General features: G+C 51.7%; 1 protein-coding gene across 1 annotated transcript in view; it reads left to right on the forward strand.

Moving 5' to 3' along the window:
• The first annotated feature begins 276 nt into the window (after positions 1 to 276).
• Positions 277 to 23354, forward strand: part of GLP1R (glucagon-like peptide 1 receptor) — a 38676-nt gene continuing 15598 nt past the window's right edge. Inside the window, exons 1-5 of the mRNA XM_011986635.1 lie at positions 277 to 408; positions 8037 to 8133; positions 9116 to 9223; positions 17193 to 17311; positions 17674 to 17780. Of these exons, the coding sequence (XP_011842025.1) occupies positions 331 to 408; positions 8037 to 8133; positions 9116 to 9223; positions 17193 to 17311; positions 17674 to 17780 (509 nt within the window). The 5' untranslated portion in view covers positions 277 to 330. The remainder of the gene's footprint in view (positions 409 to 8036; positions 8134 to 9115; positions 9224 to 17192; positions 17312 to 17673; positions 17781 to 23354) is intronic.

A 23354-nucleotide genomic window follows, 5' to 3' on the forward strand; every position in this document is an offset into this window, starting at 1 on the left:
GGCGGGCCCGGCTTGTCGCTGAAAGCCGGCCAGGCGCACTGTCGGCGCTCAGAGCTGGTGGCCGCCTCCTGCGCTTTCTGATCCCCAGCCGCGCTCGCTTGGAGCGCAGTGCCCACTATCTCCTGGCCCGGGACCGGCCAAGGGGTGCGGCGGGGCGGGCCCAGGGGTCTCTGGCGGCCGGGACGGAAGAACCAGGACCCTACCAGGCCCCTCCCGCGGACAGGGCGGCCCCTCGCCGGCTCCTCCCCCGCCGCCCGCCACCCGCCCGGAATCAGTCGCCGCACGCGGTTCCGCAGGTGGCAGCGATGGCCCAGTCCTGAACTCCCCGCCATGGCCGGCACCCCCGGCCCGCTGCGCCTCGCGCTCCTGCTGCTCGGGGTGGTGGGCAGGGCCGGCCCCCGCCCCCAGGTGAGACCCAGGGACCCCGACGACACCGGGGGAGGGGGTGGCGCTGCGGGCTGCAGGCGCAGTGTCCTGGCGGGGGGCCCCGGGACTTGAATGAAACTCCGAGACCGCTGGCGGGGGCATCCGAAAGCCTCGGGGGGAGTAGGGACTGGAGAGTTTGTGCCCTTGGGCTGGAAGGCCCAGGTGAGGGCTTGGACCACAGAGGATTCCCCCAACCCCAGCGAGACGCCCTCTTCCTGGCCGCCAGGGTCCCTCTGCCAGGGCACCCGCTGCCCCGCGGCCGCCCTGCGCTGACTTCTGCCCCGCTTCCCCTTCCTCCCCGCCACTTTCCCAACTCCTTCTAAACCGTGTCAGCGGCCCTGGCACAGCCTGGCATCCTCCTAGACTCCCTCCGCCCCACAGTCTGCCCCAGACCCCTCTCCCGCAGTGCCTCCCCAGGCAATCCACCTGCTCAAAGACCCTGAGAAGGCCCTGTGAAGGCTGAGAGCGCCAGGGTGCGGAGACCGGGCGCCTCTCCCTTTCTCGTCAGCCCCCAGCACAGTCTTTGATTCATGGCCCCTGGGACCCTGCGGTGGCAGCTTGTCCTTCCCAGTGACCTCCCAGATGGAACCTACCCCCGTCCCCTTCCAGCCTCTGTAGCAAACAGGCAGAAGGCTCAGTGCCCCCTCTGGAAGCAGCTAACCCACCCCCCCACCCCACCCACTCTGCTGACCTCCCATTCTGACCCTACACTGATAACAGGCACCAAGAGAACGCATGCTGGGACACGCAGGAACACCTGGGCTCCTTGGTGCCACCAGAGAGCAGGCCACAGGTGGACATCTGTAGCCCCTCTCTCCTGTCTTTGCTGCCTTTCCTGCCCCAGGCTCCTGGGCTGGGGGCAGTGGTCAGCTGCTTTTGAAGAGGGGAGCTGTCCAAAGATGCTGGGACATGCTTGAACAGAGAGGAGACATAGACTTGGGTGGCCTGTCCTGGGTCAGGAAACAGGTTCTTCCCATCACCTCCCACTGCTACCGCCAGACCTAAAGAACTGAGATCCGTGGGGAGTGGACCTAGACGAACCTTGAAGTTTGTCCCAGAACCATTGCCTTGGTGAGGGCAGACTCCACCCCAGCTGAAACCCCAGATGTGGACAGAGGTGCCTCTCAGCTGAGGGGCCAGCACATTTTCAGCCCCCAGATTCTTTTCCAGATGCATCCTCTCCTTGCCCCTGTTCCCCAGCCCAGCTGCTGCCCTGAGCCCCAGGAGACACCCACTCCCTTCCAAGGCACCTTCCCCACAGCGCCCCCAGCCAGGCCTTGGTTTTCCTGGTGTGGTTGGGATCTTTCAGGGGCCAGGGCTGCAGACCCAAGACGTGGTTCTTGCCCATCGTTCCCTCCTCTTATGGACTGGGTTGGGGTAGGGGTGGAGGCTCTGCTTCCTGGTCCCATCCTGCTCTAGGCCAGGTTTACAGATCTGGTTTGAATGAAGGGAAGAAAGCATAGGGAAGAGGAAAGTTTCTGTGAGCTGTCTTCCCAGAGGCCTTATTCCCAGGCTCCTGAACCCGCACTTTCCTCTGATCCAATTTTACTCCTTAGCCCCAGGCCTAGGGCAAAAGCTGGGCATCCTGGGGGCATAACACGATTGGGGTGGTAGAGAAGAATAGGAGGGGACAGGTCCTAGCTGGGACGGGAGGCTTGAGGGGGTGCTCTTGTCATGGGAAACTGAGCTGCCACGGAGATCTGAGTTACAGGGGGTGTTAAGGATAGATGCAATAATTATGACACAACATCATGCATGCTTATAGGACTAAAAAATAGTGTATTTTGCATTTTGTTTTCTGTCTATGAAGTCAGCAGGGTTAGAGTTTCTCCCCTCGTGTTGCTGATGGGGGGATGAAAGCTCAGAAAAGAGGGTCCCTGTATAAAGTAGTCCAGCAGTTCAGGAGCAGGGAGGAGAAAGGGGTGAGGGGCTGGGCTCTTGATCTAACACCTCCTACTCAGATGGGACTGAAGGGAGAACTCGGAGAGTGAGCTGCTCACTGTCGGGTCTGCTGAGGCTGGAAGCAGCATCCCTGCAGGTAGGGGGATGTCTGAGTTGACTTCTGAAAAAGGTGCCCTAGGCCACTCTTTCATTGTTGCTGGGAAACCTCACTCCCCTACCCTGTCCAAGACCCTGGAGAGGGAGTGGGCCTACTGAGGAGACAGGCAAGCCTTTGGCACTCAAAGTTAAAATCAGAACTGGATTCAAATATAGAGACTGCTATTAGCTGGTGATCTTAAGTTGCATATTTGATTATCCCCAATCTGTGTCCTCATCTGTAAATAGGGATCATAAACTCTATCACACAGGGTTGTGGAGGGGATGGACACTGGCACCCTGAAATGGCAGCTTTAGTCACTTTAGTCAAATAGGGGAACTGACCCATTTGTCCTTGGGGATCTGGAAGTGTTTTCCAGGGCTGCAGGATAGGACTGAGAGGGGCTCTTGGAGACCCTGGGTCTCTGTACTCTAGTGAATGGTGGATGGAGTCCAGGGCTGAGCGTTGGTCAGAGTGGACATTGTTCTAATCTGGGCTTCCTTCTGGACAGAACCCAGGCTGGGGGCTGGGGCAGGAGCAACCAAGAAACCACATCCTGCCCTCGAATGCCCTGCACCAAGGCAAAACAGGCTTCCTCGGCGGCAGCCTGCCCCTAGGAAAATGCCTATGTATGTGTTGGTGGTGGTGGTGGTGGGGACAGAGATAGAGACAGGTAGACTGAGACAGATCAGGGGGAGAAGGGAGTGAGCTGTATGAGCCCCCATTTCCCAGGTATATGTGAGTGACCGTGTGTGTAACAGTCTGTGTGGGAATGAGTCCCTGTGTGCAACATCTCAGCATGCAGTTGTGCATCTGACAGTGTCTATGTGTTTGTGACCCTGCATGTCATACTGTGTCTGTGGGAGGGTCTGTGTGTGTGTGTGTGTGTGTGTGTGTGTCTGTGTGTGGCATCTTGGTGTGTGAATGGGTGTCAACTAGTGTGTGTCTATATGTGCAGGGGAGATAGTGTGCTTGCGAGAGTGTCTGTGCGTTCCTCTGTGTGTGTGTGTTGGGGACAGTGTCTCAGCATGTGAGTGTGTACCTGGCAGTCTGTGAGTGATGGTGTGTGGTGGGAGAGAATCTGTGTTAGTGTCTCAGCATTGGGAATGTGCATGGGGGCGTGTGTGATGATGCGTGTGACAGTGTCCACGTGGGGGTTTTTGTGACTGTGAGAACATGTGTGTAGTATTCCTTTTCCTGTCCTTTCGTTCAGATATCTAAAGCCCTTAGGGAAAAAAACGGATTGTAAGCTCTGAGCTTTAAAAAAAAAAGAAGAAGAAAGAAAGAAAAACAAGGGGCAGTCAAAGAGACAGGAGTCTGTTGATGGAAGGGATGATTTGACTTCTGGGAGGTAACATAGAGGAAGGAGGTTGGGGTCCTGGGAGGAGATGCCAGGGAACCTGAAGGGCTGGACCTGGTTGGGGGCCTCCAGAAATTTGAATTGGAATCCCTTCTTCCTCCTTCTGAGAGGCCCTCCTGCGCATCTCCCACCTCATGGCACAGAGAGGCCAAGATCTCTGTCCTCCTTCCCGTCAACCAAAATGGTCCCCAGAGAAGGAAAGAATCTGATACACTTACCCACACTGAGAAATAGGAGGCGCCTTTCAGGTTGGCAGCCAGTGTTGGGAGAGGGAGCCCCTCCCAGGGTGTTGGAAGGCCTGCCACCCCGGGGGCTTCCGCTCCACCTGCTTCCTTCTCTGCTATCTTTCCTTCCAACGCTGCCTGCTCATACAGGGCTTGAGAAGTCACAAAGATTTTCACCTGCTTTATCTTGTTGGATCTGTACAGTCTCTGAGAAGAATGATATGCCCATTTTACAGGTGGCGGAACTGGCAACTGATGAGTAAACTGAGGTCCAAAAAGATAAAGTGTGTCCCACCGTCCTGCATTAACAGAGCTGGGATTTAGACCAAGGACTTGTAAATCGCTGACCAGAGCTCCTTCCTGTAGATCACACCACTCCCTCCTGGTGTCCTCTCTCCTGTCTCCTGCTTCCTCCCGAAACTCCTGAATCTGAGGGATGCCTCTTCCTTCTTGTAACCTCCAACCAGGCGTCATCCCCATGTGCCTTCATCCACCTCAGAGAGATCCCATGAAGCCTGTCAAGCCTTGATTCTAGAAACTGCCATCCTGCCCTTACCATGGCCCCTTAGACCCCCACTGACCCCTGCCCTGCTCTCCTCGTCAGCTCTGCTGCCTTGTGAGGGACAGGGACATCGGGATTGCATCCTCCCCGCTCCCCAGCACCCACAGCCCCACCTTGTCAGGCTTGCGGCAGGGACTTATGTTGTGGGAGGATGAAATGGAGGAGTGGGGGACCCTGCTGGGCAAGGCCTTGCCCGTCCTCACAGGGCATGGGGTCCCAAGCCTCCTCCCTGCTTCACTTTGCCATTGGCTGTGGTTACTGCTGGAAGATCTCACAAATTAAGCAGAATGATTGGTCATTGGATGTGAAAATATATTAATTTCCTCTTTCTGGGAATGTGTTGATCCTAGAAGTGAGGAAGGGGTGGGGCCCCAGTCCCCAGGAAGCCTGGTCACTCCCTCCCACTCTGCCCTTTCCTCTAAACAGCAGAAATCATGGGGATTGCTGCCATTGACTGAGCCTTCTCCATGTGCCCACCATCCTAAGCATTAACTCAGTCCTCACAGCCGTCTCATGGGGGAGGGGCTGCTGTTCCCATTTGCACAAGTTTAAGCTGAGGCTAAAACATACAACTCTTGCACTCGGTTGCAAACCTAATGTCTGGGTGAGCCAGGTCCAGGCTCAGATCTGAGCCCGAGCCCAGGGTTGTTCAGCCTCCACTATGTTACCTGGGCATCCAGGCCCCGTGGCACTGGGTGACCCTAGCCTCATTTACCCAGCCTTTCCCCAGACCAGAACCTCCCATCTGTCCCAGGGCCTGCCACCACTCTCTCCCTGCCCCCCAAAATCCTCCTGATAACAGTCCACAGCTTTCCTCTGCTCTCCAGAGCACTGATGTCCCCACCTCTGTGACTTTTCCCTGCTGTGCCCTCCTGCTGAAATGCCTACCCTCCTCCTTGCTAGCCCAGTCTACCCCCAACCCCCTTCACCCCAGCCCCACCTCACAGTCCCCAGTCCCTCAGGCCTCTTGAGTCTACACTGAGCCCTGCCCCAACCACTCCCTGAACACTTTCACCCACTGGCTTCCCTGTTATGTCACTTGTCCTGTAAAGCATTGACCCTCACCCCCAAGTAGCCTGAGGACTCTCTCAGGCGGGACTCCTGCAGTCACCTTTATACTCCCTGCATTCCCCTCCACCCACAACCACCCAGAACCTGGCACCGTCACGGTTTCTGTAAATACGAGGTGTGGGAGAGGCCAGAAGTCTGGGTAGTTCGTACTGTGTGTGTGCCTGCAGGGTTGGGATGAAGGCTCCAGGGTGTTTAGAAACCCTGAACTGGTGCAGGGAGAGGACAAGATATTCCTACTGTCAGGAATCCCTTACCTAAGGGGGAGCCACAGCCCCGTCCTCAGGGAGCCCCAGTCTGAGGAGACACAGCCCCGTCCTCAGGGAGCCCCAGTCTGAGGGAGACGCAGCCCCGTCCTCAGGGAGCCCCAGTCTGAGGGGAGACGCAGCCCCGTCCTCAGGGAGCCCCAGTCTGAGGGAGACACAGCCCGTCCTCAGGGAGCCCCAGTCTGAGGAGACACAGCCCCGTCCTCAGGGAGCCCCAGTCTGAAGATAGTTTTATGTCCACAGCTCTGCTCAGAGTAGGTGACAGCGCTGCCCTGGGGTGCCTGAGGCCAGATTGGCCTCCATGGCGTGGTCGTTAACCCCTCCCCCGCCTCTGGGGAGAACTGGCTTCCACAGCCTCTCTGCCTGCCCCAGACACACCTTCTGCCCCAGTTCCCAGCAGTGACCTTGTGCGTTGTCTGCTTTCATTCTAGAAACAGAAACCAAGGGGGATTTCTCTGTCTCTCTGCCCTCCACCCCCAGCAGCTGCTGCATTTTGGGGCCGCGTGGAAGAGCTCTTTACCGGGAGAAGAGGGAAGAAGGGAGAAGGGAAAGGGGTTAGGGCGGCAGGGTTGATCCACCAGGACTTGCTCTGATGAAAACTGTGCCACCTCCTCAGCTGTGGCTAATATCATGGACAACACCTTTGCAGCTGTTATGTTTGATTTCTTCTTCTTTTTTTCCCCAAGCAAATACAGTTGACCTTTGCCCTCAGACGAGCTCTGTCCTTCAGGGTAGCCCCTGCGGCCTGGGCACACTTATGCCAAGGACGCTGCTGGGGCTCAAAGTGAGCTGGGCCCTTCCGAGGGGCCTGCGAGGCAGCAGGGGGTGAGCAAGGCAACCCAAGTCTCTCAGGGAGGTGCGAGATAAGCCAGCTAGAATCCGAGACCAGATCCAGCGTGTGCCCAGCACGCTACAAGGCAAGGGGGCAAGCTTCTATAAAGAAGCTATTTTAATTTCAGCACACGTGGACATTTTTGTGATTTCAAAAAATAAAATGTTGTTTTAAATTATGTATAGGTCCTACATTTGATACATGGGGCTCTTGGGTCATTTCAGCATCTGCAGCCTCTAAAGGACGAATATTTATAATTTTTAAGGCTGTGCAGGAAAAAAATTAACAGAACCACAATCCCAAGACATAGCCGAAGGAAGTGCACAAAAACGCTGAGAAGGAACGGTGGATTCTCAGTGGGATGGGTCTGTTTGGGTCTGTGTGCTAAAAAGCCATTTCGGTGACCTTACTGGAAGTGGAGGCTCAGCTCTCCCTACGCACAGGTGAGGGGGATCCCTCCCATTGCAGGCGTGACTTCAGTGGTCTGCAACCTCCCTGACCCCTTCACCTCATGTCCTCAGGACTCTTCCTTTGGGTGGATAGAAGCTGGGTTGAATATTAGATTTGGTGGTTGTGTCAGAGGGGAGCACGGGGGGGCTGTGTTGAGTGCATTTGTAAGTGAGTGCATTTTGGAGGAGGAATGCTAATGGCAGACATCCGGGTTCTCTGTAGCCCTGAACGCCGCCCCGCTTGCCCCCGGACACCTTCCAATATTCCACCATGGTCACTGATCTGAAGGACTCCAGATTCTAGCCTTAACTCTGCTTCCTGGGGGGGCCTGTGCACCCTTGATTCAGTTCCTCTCCCACTCTGGCCTGTGTGTCTCCTTCTAGAATGGTTGAAAGTGAAAGAAGCCCTCAGGCAGGCTGACTAGGCACCAGAAGGAGCTTAGAGTCCTGGGCCCTCAGAAAGTCTCTCTCCTAAGTGAGATCAGAGACCAGGAATGAGGCACACACTCTCCTTTCCTCCTTCATCCACCCACCTCCCCAAAAGCATCAATTTAGCAGACATTTGCTGGGTACTTGTGACACATCAAGCTGTGCACCAGTCCCCTGGGAGGAATGAAGATGTCAAACCATCCACCTGGAGCCCCTGGGTGGCAGTGACTTATTCCCACTCTCTTTCAGAGGTGGCTGATGCCTGGCAGAGTTTGGGGCTTTGAGGTTTCATGGAGATCGAGAAACCAAGTGTGTTGGGGGTGAGGGGGCAGGAGAGGGGTGGGCTGAACCCACAGGCCTCCCATGTATGCCCTCCCCTCAGGGTGCCACTGTGTCCCTCTGGGAGACAGTGCAGAAATGGCGAGAATACCGACGCCAGTGCCAGCGCTCCCTGACTGAGGACCCACCTCCCGCCACAGGTGAGTCCAGGTGAGCTCCCCACCTTTAGTGCTCCCCACCCAATGAACTCCTGGAGGAATTTGATGAACCCAATGTCTGTGACTGGGACTCATTTGCCACTGTAGGATGCCACCACCCCTGCCCTCTGCCTTCATCTCATTGTCCAAGCTACTCCTTTACCTGGATACCTTCCTTTCTATTGACCAAAATCTTCCTGTTCTTCAAAGTCCGCGGAAGCACTGCCTCCTTCAGAAAATCTTCCCCAGGACTTCTGCCATCATTTGGCTCTTACTTGTTTGCTGTAGTCTGCTTTGAGGTTGCTGTCTTACTTCTGTCTTAGCTGTCTTATCTGTGTGGCCTCCCTCACGCCCCCGGCCAGCCCCCCAGCTAGAGCCTCTCAGAGCAGGCACCTGGCCTTTCCTTTTTTGTCCTCAGCACCCCCCAGCCTGTGCATGGGCTGAGGGCTCCACAAACGTATTTACAGGAAGAAATGTTTCAGGGAGTTCACCAGGTGGTTTAAAGAGCACAGGATTGGAGCCCGCTGGGCCTAGGTTGAAATCCTGACTGTAATTATAACACATGACCTAAAGAAGGTTATCTTAGGTGAGATCAGAGGGAAGGTGAGCTAACATTTCCCTCTGATCTGTGAAGCGCAATTTAAGAATAGGCCTGTAGTGATTGTTCGTTGAGCACGTACTATGTTTCATTATCTATGTAGCATACAGTCTCGATCCCACAAAGCCCTATGGGGCTGGAAATACTCCTGTTTTACAGATCAGGAAACAGACATTCAGTTACTTGCTCAAGATCCTGCCACTGATAAGTGGCAAGTGCCCCTGCTTGGCTCTTGCTGGGTGGGGAAAGTGCTTGGCATACAGTTAAGTGTTCAGCAGAGGTTAGTGGCATGCAGCCTCTGAGGAGGGGAGGGGTCTTGGGGAAGGGAAGGAAAGTACCATGGCCAGTCACAAGCAGGGACTCAGAGACTGTTCTCTCTGCTCCCAGACTTGTTCTGCAACCGGACCTTCGATGAATATGCCTGCTGGCCAGATGGGGAGCCAGGCTCCTTCGTGAATGTCAGCTGCCCCTGGTACCTGCCCTGGGCCAGCAGTGGTGAGCCCCCTCCCCCACCTGGTACCTGCCCTGGGCCAGCAGTGGTGAGCCCCCTCCCCCACCTGGTACCTGCCCTGGGCCAGCAGTGGTGAGCCCCCTCCCCCACCTGGTACCTGCCCTGGGCCAGCAGTGGTGAGCCCCCTCCCCCACCTGGTACCTGCCCTGGGCCAGCAGTGGTGAGCCCCCTCCCCCACCTGGTACCTGCCCTGGGCCAGCAGTGGTGAGCCCCCTCCCCCACCTTCCCCTGTATCCAGGAGGCTGGGGTCAAGGCACTGCTTCCTTTCCTCTGAGACACAGCCCTCCCCACCCAGAATGTCTTTAGGCCTCCTAGTGAGTGGTCTGCCTGCCTTTCCTGGGGTGAGGGAAGTGGCCAGCAGTAATAAGTTTCACGATGGCCTGAGATGCCACCTGAGTCTGGGTGCGAGGCCAGTGCTGGCAGGTGTGTGGGGAAGGGAAAGTAAGTGTCTGAAGAAAAACACGACCCCCTCCAATCCAGTAGTCAGGAAAGGAGCTAGGTGGGGACAGACCCCTGCGGGGAGGGAAGCTATCCAGGGTGTCTGCTGTGTGTATACATGTATGTATGATATGTGTCTGCAGGTGGCCCATAGCTGTTAGTGACATTTAGCTATCTCTTCACTCTCTAGGGGTTCACTGGGAGGAGTGATCAGGGCATTGGTGGGGTAACCAACTCCATCAGACTCAGCCCTCCTCAGCTCACTCCTGCCTGCGAGGGGGACCCTGTACTGGGAAAGGTGTGACTGGGTAGGTGGGAAGGTCATTAGGGGTACAGAGATTTGCAGAGGCTGCAAGAGGATCCTTGACCGGAGGGTTAGTTAATGTGTCCCCCTATCTATCCCAGCCTCCCTTACTGAGCCCAGTTTCATCCAGGCACCATGGGAGATAACAGGAGACAAGCACCCTGTGGCAAGGAGCTCCCAGTCTCCAAAAGGGGAGAAAAGATATTTCCCTGTCATCATCATCATCATCATCATCATCATCATCATCGCCAATATTTATTGAGTACATACTGTGTGCCAAATCCTGCCCTAAAAGCAGGACTTTATAACTACCCTGTGGTTATGCCTGCTGTACAGATGAAACTGAAGCACAAAAAGTTTAAGTCACTTGTTCCAAATGACATGGTCAATGGTAGAGCCAGGATTTGAATCCAATTCATGCCCTTATCATCACACCTTGAAGGGGCCGGAGCCCAAGCAGCAACAGAAGCAAGTGCGGGCATGAGGTTATGCTGTGGGGAAGCCAGGAGTCTTCCTGGAGGAGGTGGCCTGGTGGGGCCCAGTGTAAACTTCACCTTGGCACGTAGGACTGAAGTCAGATGAGGCCCAGGCAGGTCTCCTAAAAGTGCTGTCTCCTTGTCCACCCTCACCTCTCCCCAAGGGGCAGGGAGAGCCTGGGCCTAGAAGGAGGCGGGAGCCTGGGCCCATCAGTGGCCTGCCTTCTCCAATACTGCCTGTTGGAAGCACTTTCCATGCTACACTCTTTCCATCCTCACAACCCTCTGAGGCAAGTACTCTGATTACCCTCCCATTTTCAGATGAGGAAACTAAGGCACAGAGGTGCTCAGTGACTTTTGCAAGCTCACACAGCCATTAGTGGGTGACCCAGAAGCTTGGTTTAGAGTCAGTGTGGCTAACTGCTGCACCAAAGGCTTCCTTGGTGGAGGGTTGGGGGGTGTCCTTGCATGTGGCTCTGGCCTGGAGACAGGTGAGTGGTCTGGATGCCCTCTGCTGTCTGGGCACACCTCTAGGGACAGGGATGAGCTGCCTGCCCTCTCCTATGAACTCTGCAATCTGGTGGTTCTGCTGACTAGCTGTGTGAGCAGGAGCAAGTTGCCAGACCTCTCTGTGCCTTGCTTGACTTATCTGGGAGATGGGATAGAGCCAAGTGACATGGGTGTGGGGAGGACCACAGGGCCTTGAGAAATGGTAGCTGTTAATTTTTCCCACCTCCCTACATACCTCCCTGACTTCCTGCAATACACACGCTTTCTCTGCCTCCCATAGATTTGAGACTGGCAGCTTGGCCAGCGTCTGCCGGGCTTCTAGACCCCAGGGAGCCAGGCGTAGGACAGGGCCCATCACTCAGCACTAAGCCGCCCCCAGCTCTGCCTGCCGCTTGCAGCTCCATCCATCACCTTTAATTTTATTTGAGCAGGAAATAGGTCCTGGTGGTGCCCATTTATGAGTGTACATGGTTTTATTGCTTTCTCCATGAAGATAACGGCCACGGCACAGGCCCCCTGCCAGCCTTTCCCCCACCCCCTCCCCCCACCACTCGCCAGGCTAATTTACTCCCTTTTTTGACACTCAGAATCACCGACTCTGCCTCCCTCTCCCCACTCCCTGAGTTAGGGATGCACAGAGACACCTGCCACAGGCTCACGCTGCATAATTGCTGTCTGTGGCCTCTCCTGGAGCTTTCCTTGGCAAAGGTTGGCAGCGGGGGCTTCCCTGACCCCTACCCAGGTGTGTGGGAGCAGTTCTGAAGAAGGGGACAGTTCTGGAGCTTTCTTGGGCTGATCAAGGGAGTAGCCTGTGGAGAAACGTCACAGTGTGCCCTGGTGTCAGGGAGAAGGAAGGGGGTCCTGGCAGAAAACATGCTCAGTTGGCAATTTGGAGAGAATTTAATGTGGGACAGGGTCCTTTTCAGAGGCTGGGCAAGGTAAAGGGACCAATAAGGCATATAAAGCACCAGGGACTACAACAATGGAAAGCTTGAGCACCCCTAGACCTGAGAAGTAAGGGACAAGAATGGGGCTGGGGGTCCCCATGACAGCTGGGCTACAATGGAGAAGCCACCAGCAGGGCTGTGGCCACAGAGGGGCAAAGTCACTGGCAGACCTCAAATCAAGGCAGGGAGGGAGCAGGGGAGAACACCCAGCATCTCTCTCCCTCTGCCCTTCCATCTTCTGCCAATGCCTCCCACCGGCCCAACCCAGCAGAGGCCAGGGAAGCCGAGGGGTGCTGTCCCATGGCTCAGGCTTCTAGAGTTCAGAATGGAGCAGAGGAGTGGGTGATCTGAGAAGAAGCAAAAGTCAAAACAATCACCAGATCCTTGAGCTGGGTCATGTTAGGAGCTAGGGATGCCACTGAGACCTCAGAGGTGTGTGAGTGTGTGCGCTGGGGAGAAGGGGTAACCCCCCTCCGTGGAGCTGAAGGTCGGCTCAGCAGCCCAAGCAGTGGTACTGAGGGAGGCCAGAGCCACCCCTTCTGCCAAGAGTGTGGCGGCATTAGGAAGTCTTCCAGGGACAGGTGGGACTGGGGCCAGACCTGAATGAACAGGCAGATGCGGAAGGGAAAAGGAAGCTCGTCCAAGGAGCAAGGGTTCCAGGCAGCACCTTGGACATGGGGCCAGGCTACTGGCCTCGGAACTACACGGTGTCCTGGAGAAGCCAGCCAAGCCCTTGAATTCTGACCCCTCTAATTGAGAACTTGGGACTCAGGATCGTGCAGAGAGAGCAGGAGCAGATGAGTCAAAGACAGAAGATGTTCAAAGGAAATGACTGGCGCAAACGAGACCTGGAGGAGAAGGCTGAAGTGGCTTCAGAGAGCCTGTTGGCCGCCCGAGGACCCTTCAGCAGCCTCGCTTGCCCATAAATAGCTGATCTGCTGGTTACAAATCATTCCGGCCTCATTAGCTACACCCCCTCCTGATCCCTACCTGTTTGTTAGCTTAGTTCTAATTATATGAGAGTCATAAAATGCTTTAAAAATAACCTGTAACTCACAGTTCTTGGAAACTCTGGCAGGTGCCTCCCCTGAGTAATGTCGAGCCTGGGGGCTTTTACAACAGCCTGGGGTTGCCAAGCGGAGACTGGGCCCAAGCTTGTCCCCAGAGGAGTTCTGGCTGAAGTGGTGTCACAAGCTCCATCTCCAGTCTTAGTGAAGAAGTGCCCCCTTCAAGAAACCGGCGTCGGGGAGGATGTTTCAAAGGTCTACTATGTACTGGGCACTTCACATGTTTTATCTTCTGGGAAGTCATAATGCTTCCCATTTTACAGATAAAGAAACTGAGGCCTGAGGCTGTGAAGGGACATGCCCAACGTCCCACAGCTGGTTGAAGGCAGAACCAGGATTTGAACTTAGGTCTGTGTTGTTCAGAACCTGAGCTCCTTCTCCTAAGCCCTGATGCTCTACAGTACCCTTCACCCTGGCCCCGAGCTGATGCCTTCATTTCGAGCCTGGCCTTTGACCCTCATCTCACTCCCTTGGGGAGGTCCTGTGCCTGGCCTCTCTGAGTCTCAGCTTCTGCATCTGTAAAATGGGGCCCAGTAGTCCTTGCTGGCCACGTTGTTGCCAGGGTGCAGGAGCTAATGGATTCATGAGCAGCTCTCCATGGCCCTGAGTGCCAGCACCCACGTGGAAGGGCGGCTGTTAGCTTGATTACAGGCGCTGCATCAGCTTCCGGGAGGAGAAGTGTTTAATTGGGGGTTTTATTTCCAGCAGCAGGGTCTGGCTTAATGAAATATCCCTGGGCCTCCTGGCATGTGGCTGCCGGGCTGCCTCCCTGTGTTGACAAGCCTTGAGCCAAATCCCTGACTGTGTTTTACCAGCTCCTCCCAAGCCAGATAAAGCCGGGCTGATAAGTAGGGCTATGCCCTGACCCACCCCACCTCCAGCCAAGATGGGCGTCTGGGGATCATGGGCCCAGCCAGGAACCAGCCTGGCTTTTAATATTTGATGCTAATGAAGGGTAATTGACAGATGCACTTGCACAGGCTTGCTGAGCGAGGGACACAGCGATCCTTTGACTCTGTGCCGGTAATGCACACATCTGTGCACACACCACCTCCCCACCCTCCCACCTGGCTCTGAACAGAGGGCACAGGAATGGTGCAGCTGCCGGGGGTCTGCACTGGCAAGAGGGCCTGCTGGCAGGAGACTGAATGTTGAGAAATCTGAGCCCAGAGGAAGGGCAGAGGAGAATGGCACATGCCACGTTCTTTCCTATTAACAGCAAGTTTGGCCGCTAACTTTAGGCCTCTGGAGGCAAAGAGCTGGGGGGTTTTAGTCTTGACTCTGCTACTTTCTAGTTGATGATCTTAGGAAAGTCACATGGCTACTCAGAGGCTCGGTTTCTTCATCTGTAAAATGGGACTAACCATTCCTACCTTGAAAGGTGGTTATAATGTCCAAAGGTGTCAGGTGTACAGTAGGTGTTCAAAAACTGGTTCTGTGAAGGCACAGCCTACGGAAAGAGCGTATAAGGAGCATGTTGTGAGGGAACCTGCAACAAGGCAGTGCCTACTGTATGCCAGGTCCTGTGCCAGCTGTGGGAAGTGGTTCTTACTATCATCACATGGTTGCAGACTGAGTCCTGGGTATGTGGGTCTTTACATGTTTTGTGTGCCAGCGGTTCCATGGCTGTGTCTTCTTTTCCCTGGCCCCTCAGCCTTCTTGCTTTCTCCCTATTTCCTCCCATCAAAGCAGGGTGCTAGAGCAGGCTCTGACACCATCTCATTCTGCATGGAGTCAGCTCAGGTTCCCATCACTGCTTTTGGGGGTATTTACAGGAGAACACTGATTTTTCCTCATGTCAGAAGACTTGGCCCCAGTGAAGAATCTCAGGCATCCATGCAGCAGATAAGAGAGGCATCTAGGGGCTTGAGAGGGGCCCTTCACATTGCTAAAATCAGACCATGTGCCTCCCCTTCTCTGCCGTTGGGGATACACCTGATTTTGTTCATAAATGCTTTTGAAGGGTATTGGAACACCATCGTTCCCCTGCTGTCAGTTTCACCATTAGATTTTCAGGTTTTTGTTTTTCTCCCAGGTGAAGTGTCTTTTAAAATGCAGGTTCTTCCAGAAGGAGTCATGCCGCAAGCTGACTCGCCCCACTGGGTTACCAGATAATGTCTGTGTCTTGAAGAGGGACCTGGTTCAGGGTTTGTCTGGGAAAGGAGCTGGGAAGGAGGAGAAGAAAGAGCAGGGAGGCTGTCCTGGTGTCTGGGATCAGGGTTAGGGAAGGGCAAGGTCCATTGGCAGGCCTTGCTGACAGTGCTGTAAGAGGGCTGTCATCGGACTCTGCAGTAAAGTTGTCCCTGCCACATTTTTTGCTGGGGCGAAAAATAGAACCCCCAGACTAGATGGTTGCCCCTGTCCTGCACCCCTGAGGGTCAGGCCCTGGGGCTGCCACAGTCCCTATCTCTCACACACACACACACACACACACCCCCCCACACACACCCACTCTTTAATAAAGCCTCTTCTCAGGAGACCCAGTTCTTTTTTTTTTTTTTTTTTTTGAGACAGAGTCTCACTCTGTTGCCCAGGCTGGAGTGCAGTGGCTCGATCTTAACTCACTACAACCCTACAACCTCCGCCTCCCAAGTTCAAGTGATTTTTGTGCCTCGGCTTCCTGAGTATCTGGGACTACAGGAGTGCACCACCATACCCAGCTAATTTTTAGTATTTTTAGTAGAGATGGGGTTTCGCCGTGTTGCCCAGGCTGGTCTCGAACTCTAGAGCTCAGGCAATCCACCTGCCTCAGCCTCCCAAAGTGCTAGGATTACAGGCATGAGCCACCACGCCCAGCCAAGACCCAGTTTTGACTGCTGTCTCTCCACATGAACACTGACCAGTCACTACCCTCAGTGGGCCTCTGGTGTCTTCTCCCTTCTCTGTCCCTCATTCCCTCCTTCCTCCCACAGCTGGGAAAGCTGGTCTTTAAAAAATCTTCTAGAGTTTTAGAATGTTGAACTCTTTTAAAGTTCGTCCCACCTGCAGCTTCCCTTCTTGGTCCCCCTGTGCTCCCTACAGGTCAATGTCCCCCACACCCTCTCACTGTGCCCTTTGTCCCAAGTTCATTGGCCCTGGTGTCAAACTTAAGTTCCCCTGCAGGGAGGCTAGGAATGAGGCATTTCCTCCTGGATGCAAATAAGCAGTGGCCTCTATCAGCCTCACATCAAACCTGAGGCCACAGGTCAGCCATCTCCCTGGTAGGCGGACATGGGGCATGGCGGGGGACAGCCTCTGCTGCGATGTGAATGGGCACAGGCCATGCCCCACCTCGCCTCTGCAGGGCCTGTGTTTGATCTCTGTTAGTTTCCATCTATGCTGTTCCTTTCTGAGGTCTTTTTTGTTTTTTGTGTGTGTGAGTCTTGATTCTCTGAAGCCAGGGACGGTGCCACCATCCTCAGACAGGGGAGTTGCCTGAGGACAGGGGCTGGATCCTTCCCTCTCTCCAAGGGCTATCTCCATTTCCAACATATAATTAGAGTCTACATGAAGGTAGGAGCTGGGTCTTCCCCTTTTCTATGGGGGATCTCCAAAGGCCAAGGCTGCATATATCCATGAGGCTGTGTACTCCTTTTAGACCTGGAGGTCCTTGCAGGTAGGTCTGTGTCTCCTCCATCAGATTAGGACTTCTTATGGGCAGGGCTGTGTCTCTCTCTCTCTCTCAGATTGGTGCTTTGCCTCCTTTCCCTTCTCTTGGGAACTCAGTGTTAACCTTGTTCCCAGGGTCTGCTCTCCCCAAGGAGTGTGGGAGGGAGGTGGGTGCTGAGTCCTGAAAATCAGAAATAGCGAGTGACTGCTGCTGGTTGGTGCCAGACCTTGTCAGTAGTGTGATTTGAGGCTGAAGGCAGGGACATGGATGTGAGCTAAACTCGTCTCATCTCAAAGGCATGAATTCATTAAACTGTGTCCTAGGGTGGCTGAGAGGCAGGGCTGAGGGTGGAGCTGAGGAGCCCCTACCGTCGTGACCCCATCTTGTCCCTGGACCAACAGGGTATATGACAGGAGAGGAAGGTCCAGGTCTCTGTGTGTGTGTGTGTGTGTGTGTGTGTGTGTCTGTGTGTAAAGAAGGGAAAAGGATGTCACTAACTCAGAGTGGTCCATTCTGGGGGAGCAGGGATAGCCCTCAGGTTTGGGGAGGAAGGGGGGCATCTAGCACTGGGCAGGCTGCCCTATTCTGGGCTGAGGCTCAGGGCCAGGTCCCCCCACCCCAGTGCCGCAGGGCCACGTGTACCGGTTCTGCACAGCTGAAGGCCTCTGGCTGCAGAAGGACAACTCCAGCCTGCCCTGGAGGGACCTGTCGGAGTGTGAGGAGTCCAAGCGAGGGGAGAGAGTGAGTTGAGGCGGGGTTCTGAGCCAGGGGGCGGGGAGCCGTGTCTTGGCTTCACTGGAGCAAAACCCCTTGGCTTTGGTGGGGGCATCTGCAGTCATTTCATCTATCCCCTTGCCTCTGGGGGCTTTGTACACCATGCTTTCTGGACAAAGGTGGTGTGTATTCACCTCTCTGGCCTTGGAACGGGGCCCGAGATATCCAAGAACCATCGCCATAGGTTACGGTTATTCTCTTTCTTGGTCCCGGTATCCCTGGTGAGTCCTGACTTGGGCTCCAACTCTGCCTCTGTCCCATGGGAAGGAAGGTTGTGGGAAGAGGGCCATGGGCTGCCCATGTACACTTATGTCCCCTGTGTGCCACAGAGCCCCCCGGAGGAGCAGCTCCTGTCCCTCTACATCATCTACACGGTGGGCTACGCACTCTCCTTCTCTGCTCTGGTTATCGCCTCTGCGATCCTCCTTGGCTTCAGGTAAGGTAGCCCGGACCCCAGGAGGGGGCCGCTTCATCCTAACTCCCCCAGATAGAGGAATGAAGCAGCCCAACACCAAATCAAAGCAACAGCGCAGCACATTCTTCCTTCCTGTAAGAGCTCTCTAGAGAGCCCTGACCTTAGAATATGAGGTTGAAAACACAGGCTATGATACTGTGTTCTTAGTCTAGTCTCCACTATGTAAATGTGTGCATATGTACTGCAAAAAAGAACAAAAATACCACATATGCACCACCAACCTCAAAACCTTAACCGTTGGTGATGGGATTACAGAAAATCCCAGGAGATCTTCTCCAATGAACATATGGAACTTTAATAATCCAGAAGTCAGTATGATTTTAGAAAAGATCTTGGGGACTAGAGATCCTCCTCCCTTTGGGGCTTTTCAGCCCCAGTGGAAAAGTTCCTCCTTAGGTCTAACCTAGATGAGACGTTCCTTCCAAACTAGGAACTGGGAACAGAGTATCAGGTTCTTCCCACTCCTCTGTACTTGGTGGAGGTGGGCCTGGGGGACTGGGTTCAAAGAAGGGAGGGATTCTGAGAGAATGAGACCTCAGGACACCAGGCAGCAAGAGCAGGAGAGGTGGCATTCCCCCTCCCACCTTCAAGGCACCTGGCACAGTCCTGGGCACATGGTGCTCAATAAATGCATTCACTCAATGAATATTCTCCTCTTTTATTACTAATTATTCCAGCGATTCAAAAATGCAATGACTGACTGATATTATGATCACTCATGCATACACCATCCAGCCTAAGAAATAACACGTCTCGTAGTTACACTTCTCTGGGCAACCCTCTCTGATCACATCCCTCTCCCTGCCCTACGCCCCTCAGAGGTAATCCCTGAATGTGCCTCTTTGAATTCCCAAACATTTCCTTGTACTTTTACCACATTTGTGAGTAGCTGTAGAAATACATAGCAAGGTTCTGTGTATTTTTAATAGTGTGTTGAGCATATTTGTCTTAGTCTTTTCCTGCTGCTATAGCAAAATACCTTAGACTGGGTAATTTCTAAATAACAGAAATATATTCCTCACGGTTCTGAAGGCTGTGAAGTCCAAGATCAAGGCACCAGCAGATTCCATGTCTAGTAAGTGCTTATCCTGTCTTTCCAAGATGACACCTTCTCACTGTGTCCTCACATGGCAGAAGGGCAAATGGGTGAAAAACTCTCATAAACACTCTCAAGTCTCTTTGATAAGGTACTAATCCCATTCGTGAGGGCAGAGCCTTCATCAACCGAATCACCTAAAGGCCGCACCTTTTCATACTATTGCCTTGGGGACTAAGTTTCAACATGAATTTTGGAGTGACACAACATTCAAACCATAGCATTCTGCCCCTGGCCCCCCAATTCCTGTCCTTCTCACATACAAAATGCATTCATTTAATCCCAATGGCCCCAAAGTCTTAATTCATCCCAGCATTAACTGTAAAGTCTAAGTCCAAAGTCTCATCTAAATATCATTTAAACCAGGTATGGGTGAGACTCAAGGGATGATTCCTCCTGAAGGAAATTTCTCTCTAGCTGTGAACTTATGAAATCACCGAAGTTATGTGCTTCCAAAATGAAATGGTGGGGCAGGCATTCTCATTTCATAGGATGGACATTCTCATTTCAAAAGGGAGCAATAAGGGTTGGGTGTGGTGGCTCATGCCTGTAATCCTAGCTAATTGAGAGGCTAAGGTGGGAAGCCTGCTTGAGGCTAGAGATTGGAGACCAGCCTGAGCAACGTAAGAGACCATTAAATAAATGCAATTGTTTATTTTTTTATCTGAAACAAAATAAAGAATTAAAATTAAAATCAAAAAAGGGAGAAATAGGAAGAAAGGGGTAACTGGTCCCAAGTAAATCCAGACTTAACAGGACAAACAAGATCAAATCTTAAAGCTTGAGAATAATCTTCTTTGATTCAGTGTCCTGCCTTCCTGATATAGAGGTGGGAGTTGGGTCCCCAAGTCTCCCCGAAGCCCCACTCCCACAGCTTTGCTGGATTCAGCTCATGTGGCAGCTCTTTCAGGCTGGAGTTGTGTGCTGGTGGCTCTACCAGTCTGGGGTCTTGGGAGAGAATCTTGTCCCCCATGACTCTGCTAATCATTGCCCTAGTCAGGACTCTCTGTAGCAGCCCCGCCCCTGTGCCTTAACTACTATAGATTTATTAGAAACCTCCACTCTGCCCAGGCCCTGAGGCTCTCCAGGATATCCTTTGAAATCTAGGTCTTCCTGGATTTCAAAGAAGCAGCTGTGTTCCCTATAGCTCTTGCACTCTGTGTGTGTAGAGTTAGCACCACATGGGCACTGCCAAGGTTTACTGCTATGTCCTCCAGAGGGATGGCCTGAGTTATACCTGGGCCCACTTGAGCCACAGCTAGGGTGGCCAAGGAGCACTGCACCCCAGTGTAGGGAGCAGAGACAGGAGGTGGCCCTGGGCAGTGAGTTCCAATGTCTCACATTGTCCTGGGCTTCTCCCCCAAAACTGTTCTGCTCTCAAGACCCTGACATCTGGGCCTAAAGATCTCTGAAATGCATTCAGGGTCATTCTTCCACTTTCTAGATGAATGGCACCTGCCTTTCCTCTATCCATACTAAGCTTATTAAATGTTCACTTGGCCACACCCTTGGCATTGTCTCCTGAACATGCTTTTGCATTCTTTACAATATGGCCAGACTGAGAATTTTCCAAATCGTTAAGTTCTTCTTCTCTTTTGATTATAAATTTCATCTTTCATTTCTCTCCTCCCACATTTTGCTATAAGCAGTCAAGAGAAGCCATGCTGTACCCTCAACACTTTGCTTAGAGATTTCTTCCACCAAATATTCTCTTTCATTGCTCGAAAGTCTTTTCTCCCACAAAACACTTGGATATAGACACAATTCAGCCAAATTATTTACCACTTTATAACAAAGATGGCCTTTCCTCCAGTTTCTAATGCAATGCTCCTCATTTCTATCTCAGACCTCGTCAGAATGGCCTTTACTGTTCATATTTCTACCATTATTATGTTCACAACCAGTTAGATAATCTCTACAAAGATTGAAATTTTCTACATAGCTCTCATCTTCTTCTGAGTTCTCACCAGAATCACCTTGTATGGCCCATTTGTGGAAACATAGACTTTTTTCTAGCCCACCACCCAATTCCACAGCTACTTCTACGTTTTTAGGTATTTGTTTCACGGCTCCCCACTCTCGGTACCAATTTCTGTCTTAGTCTGTGTCTGCTGTTATAACAAAATACCTTAGACTTGGTAATTTTTGAATAATAGAAATTTATCTCTCGCAATTTAGAGGGTGGGAAGCCCAAGATCAAGGCACCAGCAGTTTGATGTTTAGTAAGGGCCTGCTCTCTGCTTCTGAGATGGTGTCTTCTCACTGTGTCCTCACATGGTGGGGAAGGAGTGAACACTATGCCCTCACATCACAGAAGGCAAAGGGCTCACAAACTCACATAGGCCTCTTTTACAAGGGCACTAATCCCATTCTTGAGAGCAGAGCCCTCATGATCTAATCATCTTCTGGAGGCTTCACCTCTTAATACTGTTATTGCATTAAGGATTAAGTTTTATCATGAATTTTGGAGGAACACAACATTCAAATCATAGAAATATTTTTCTGTAATTTTTTGGTCCAACATTATGTTTGTATGAGATTCATTCACATTGACACAAGTAGTCCTGTTTTGTGGATTTTTAACCACCATTCCATATTCCATTGTATAATAGAGGACAGTTTATCTGTTAACCTTTTAATGGACATTTGAGTTGTTCTCTTTTTGTCTTTCTGAATTACAAATGTTGGTGCAATGTGCATTCTTACTTGTGTATTTCTCTGGGGCATATACCTAGGAGTAGAATTGCCAGGTCTGACTACCACCTGCTTTTACAATTTTACTAGATATTGTTAAGTTGCTCTTCACAGTGGTCACACCAGTTTACCCTCTCACCAGTAATAAAAGAGAGCTTCCTTTGTCTGGCCTTATCACCAATGTTTAGTGTTTTCAGACTTAATTGTTGCTAACCTGAAGTATCTGAAACTGCCTTATGATTTTAATTTGCATATTCCAGATTCCCAGAGAGATCAAGCATTTTTTTCATGATTTATTCTGTGAATTGCTTTTTCAGATCCTTTGCTTACTTTTCCATTGGTTTATTTGGATTTTTCTTTTCTATTTTACATATTCATTATATATTCTGGATACTAATCCAGAATTTACCCTCTAATAAGTCTGTGGCTTATTTTTTCACTCATTTTATGGTGTTTTCCGCACAGTAGTTCTTCATTTAATGGAATAAAGTTTATCAGTTAGTATTGATAAATAAAATTTATCAATAAAGATTTACCAATTGATAACAGTTAATTTTATTGATTGGTTTAAAATTATTCATTTTTTTCCGAAGAACAAATTGTGGACAGTCTTATTAAGAAGTCTTTCCTTGGCCGGGCACGGTGGTTCATGCCTGTAATCCCAGCACTTTGGGAGGCCAAGGCCGGCGGATCACGAGGTCAGGAGATCGAGACCATCCTGGCTAACATGGTGAAACCCCGTCTCCATTAAAAATACAAAAAAATTAGCTGGGCATGGCGGCTGAGGCAGGAGAATGGCTTGAAACCGGGAGGTGGAGCTTGCAGTGAGCCAAGATCGCGTCACTGCACTCCAGCCTGGGCAACAGAGTGAGACTCTGTCTCAAAAAAAAAAAAGAAAGAAAGAAAAAAAAAGAAATATTTCCTTACCCTAGTGTCATAAAAATGGCCACCTCTATGTTCTGTAAGTTTCAGAGTTTTGCTCTTCCTTATGGTTCTTTGATCTGCTTGGAATTCATATTTGTGTACGATATAAATAAAGGATTTCATTTTTTTTTCTATATGTGGAATTAGCTGCCTGAGTATCATTTATTGATAGCCTTTCCTTCCCTGTTGATTTGCAATGACTGCCCTTCCATGTAGCAAGGCTCCATATACGAGTGGGTTGATTTCAGTCACCTACAGTTTTTTTCTGTTAGGCTGTTTATCTTTCCCTATCCTGATACCACGGTGCCTTAACTACTGTAAATAAATTTACTAGAAATCATATAGCAAAATCTCCTCCTCTGTGATTCTTTAGGAGTGTCTGGAATATTCTTAGCCCTGGCTCTTCTTTATAAGTTGTTAAAGTTCTACTTTAAAAATAAGTTAGAATTTTTATTAGTATGGAGAGACTTGACTCCTTTAAGATAGCGAGTCTTTCTATCTGTGAATGTGATGTGTCTGTCTCCCACTAATTTAAGTCTTCGCTAATGATTTTAAGCAAGGTTCATAAAATTCTCCATCGAGATCTTACCCATCTTCTGTTAGACTCATTTCAAGGCAGTTAATTTAAAATATTGCGAATAAATTATTTTCAAACATTTACTTTAAATTTTTTTAACACAGGCATATACAAACATGCTTATCAGCAACCTTGCTAAACTGTCTTATTAGTTCTAATAATTTGTAGATTTCTTCAATTTTCTATGAAGATAATCTATCATCTACAAATAATAACCATTTTGTTTACTTCCAATTCTTGTACA

The sequence above is a fragment of the Mandrillus leucophaeus genome, unplaced genomic scaffold (genome assembly GCF_000951045.1).
Source record: "Mandrillus leucophaeus isolate KB7577 unplaced genomic scaffold, Mleu.le_1.0 Scaffold3, whole genome shotgun sequence".
In the NCBI taxonomy this organism is placed as follows: Eukaryota; Metazoa; Chordata; class Mammalia; order Primates; family Cercopithecidae; genus Mandrillus; species Mandrillus leucophaeus.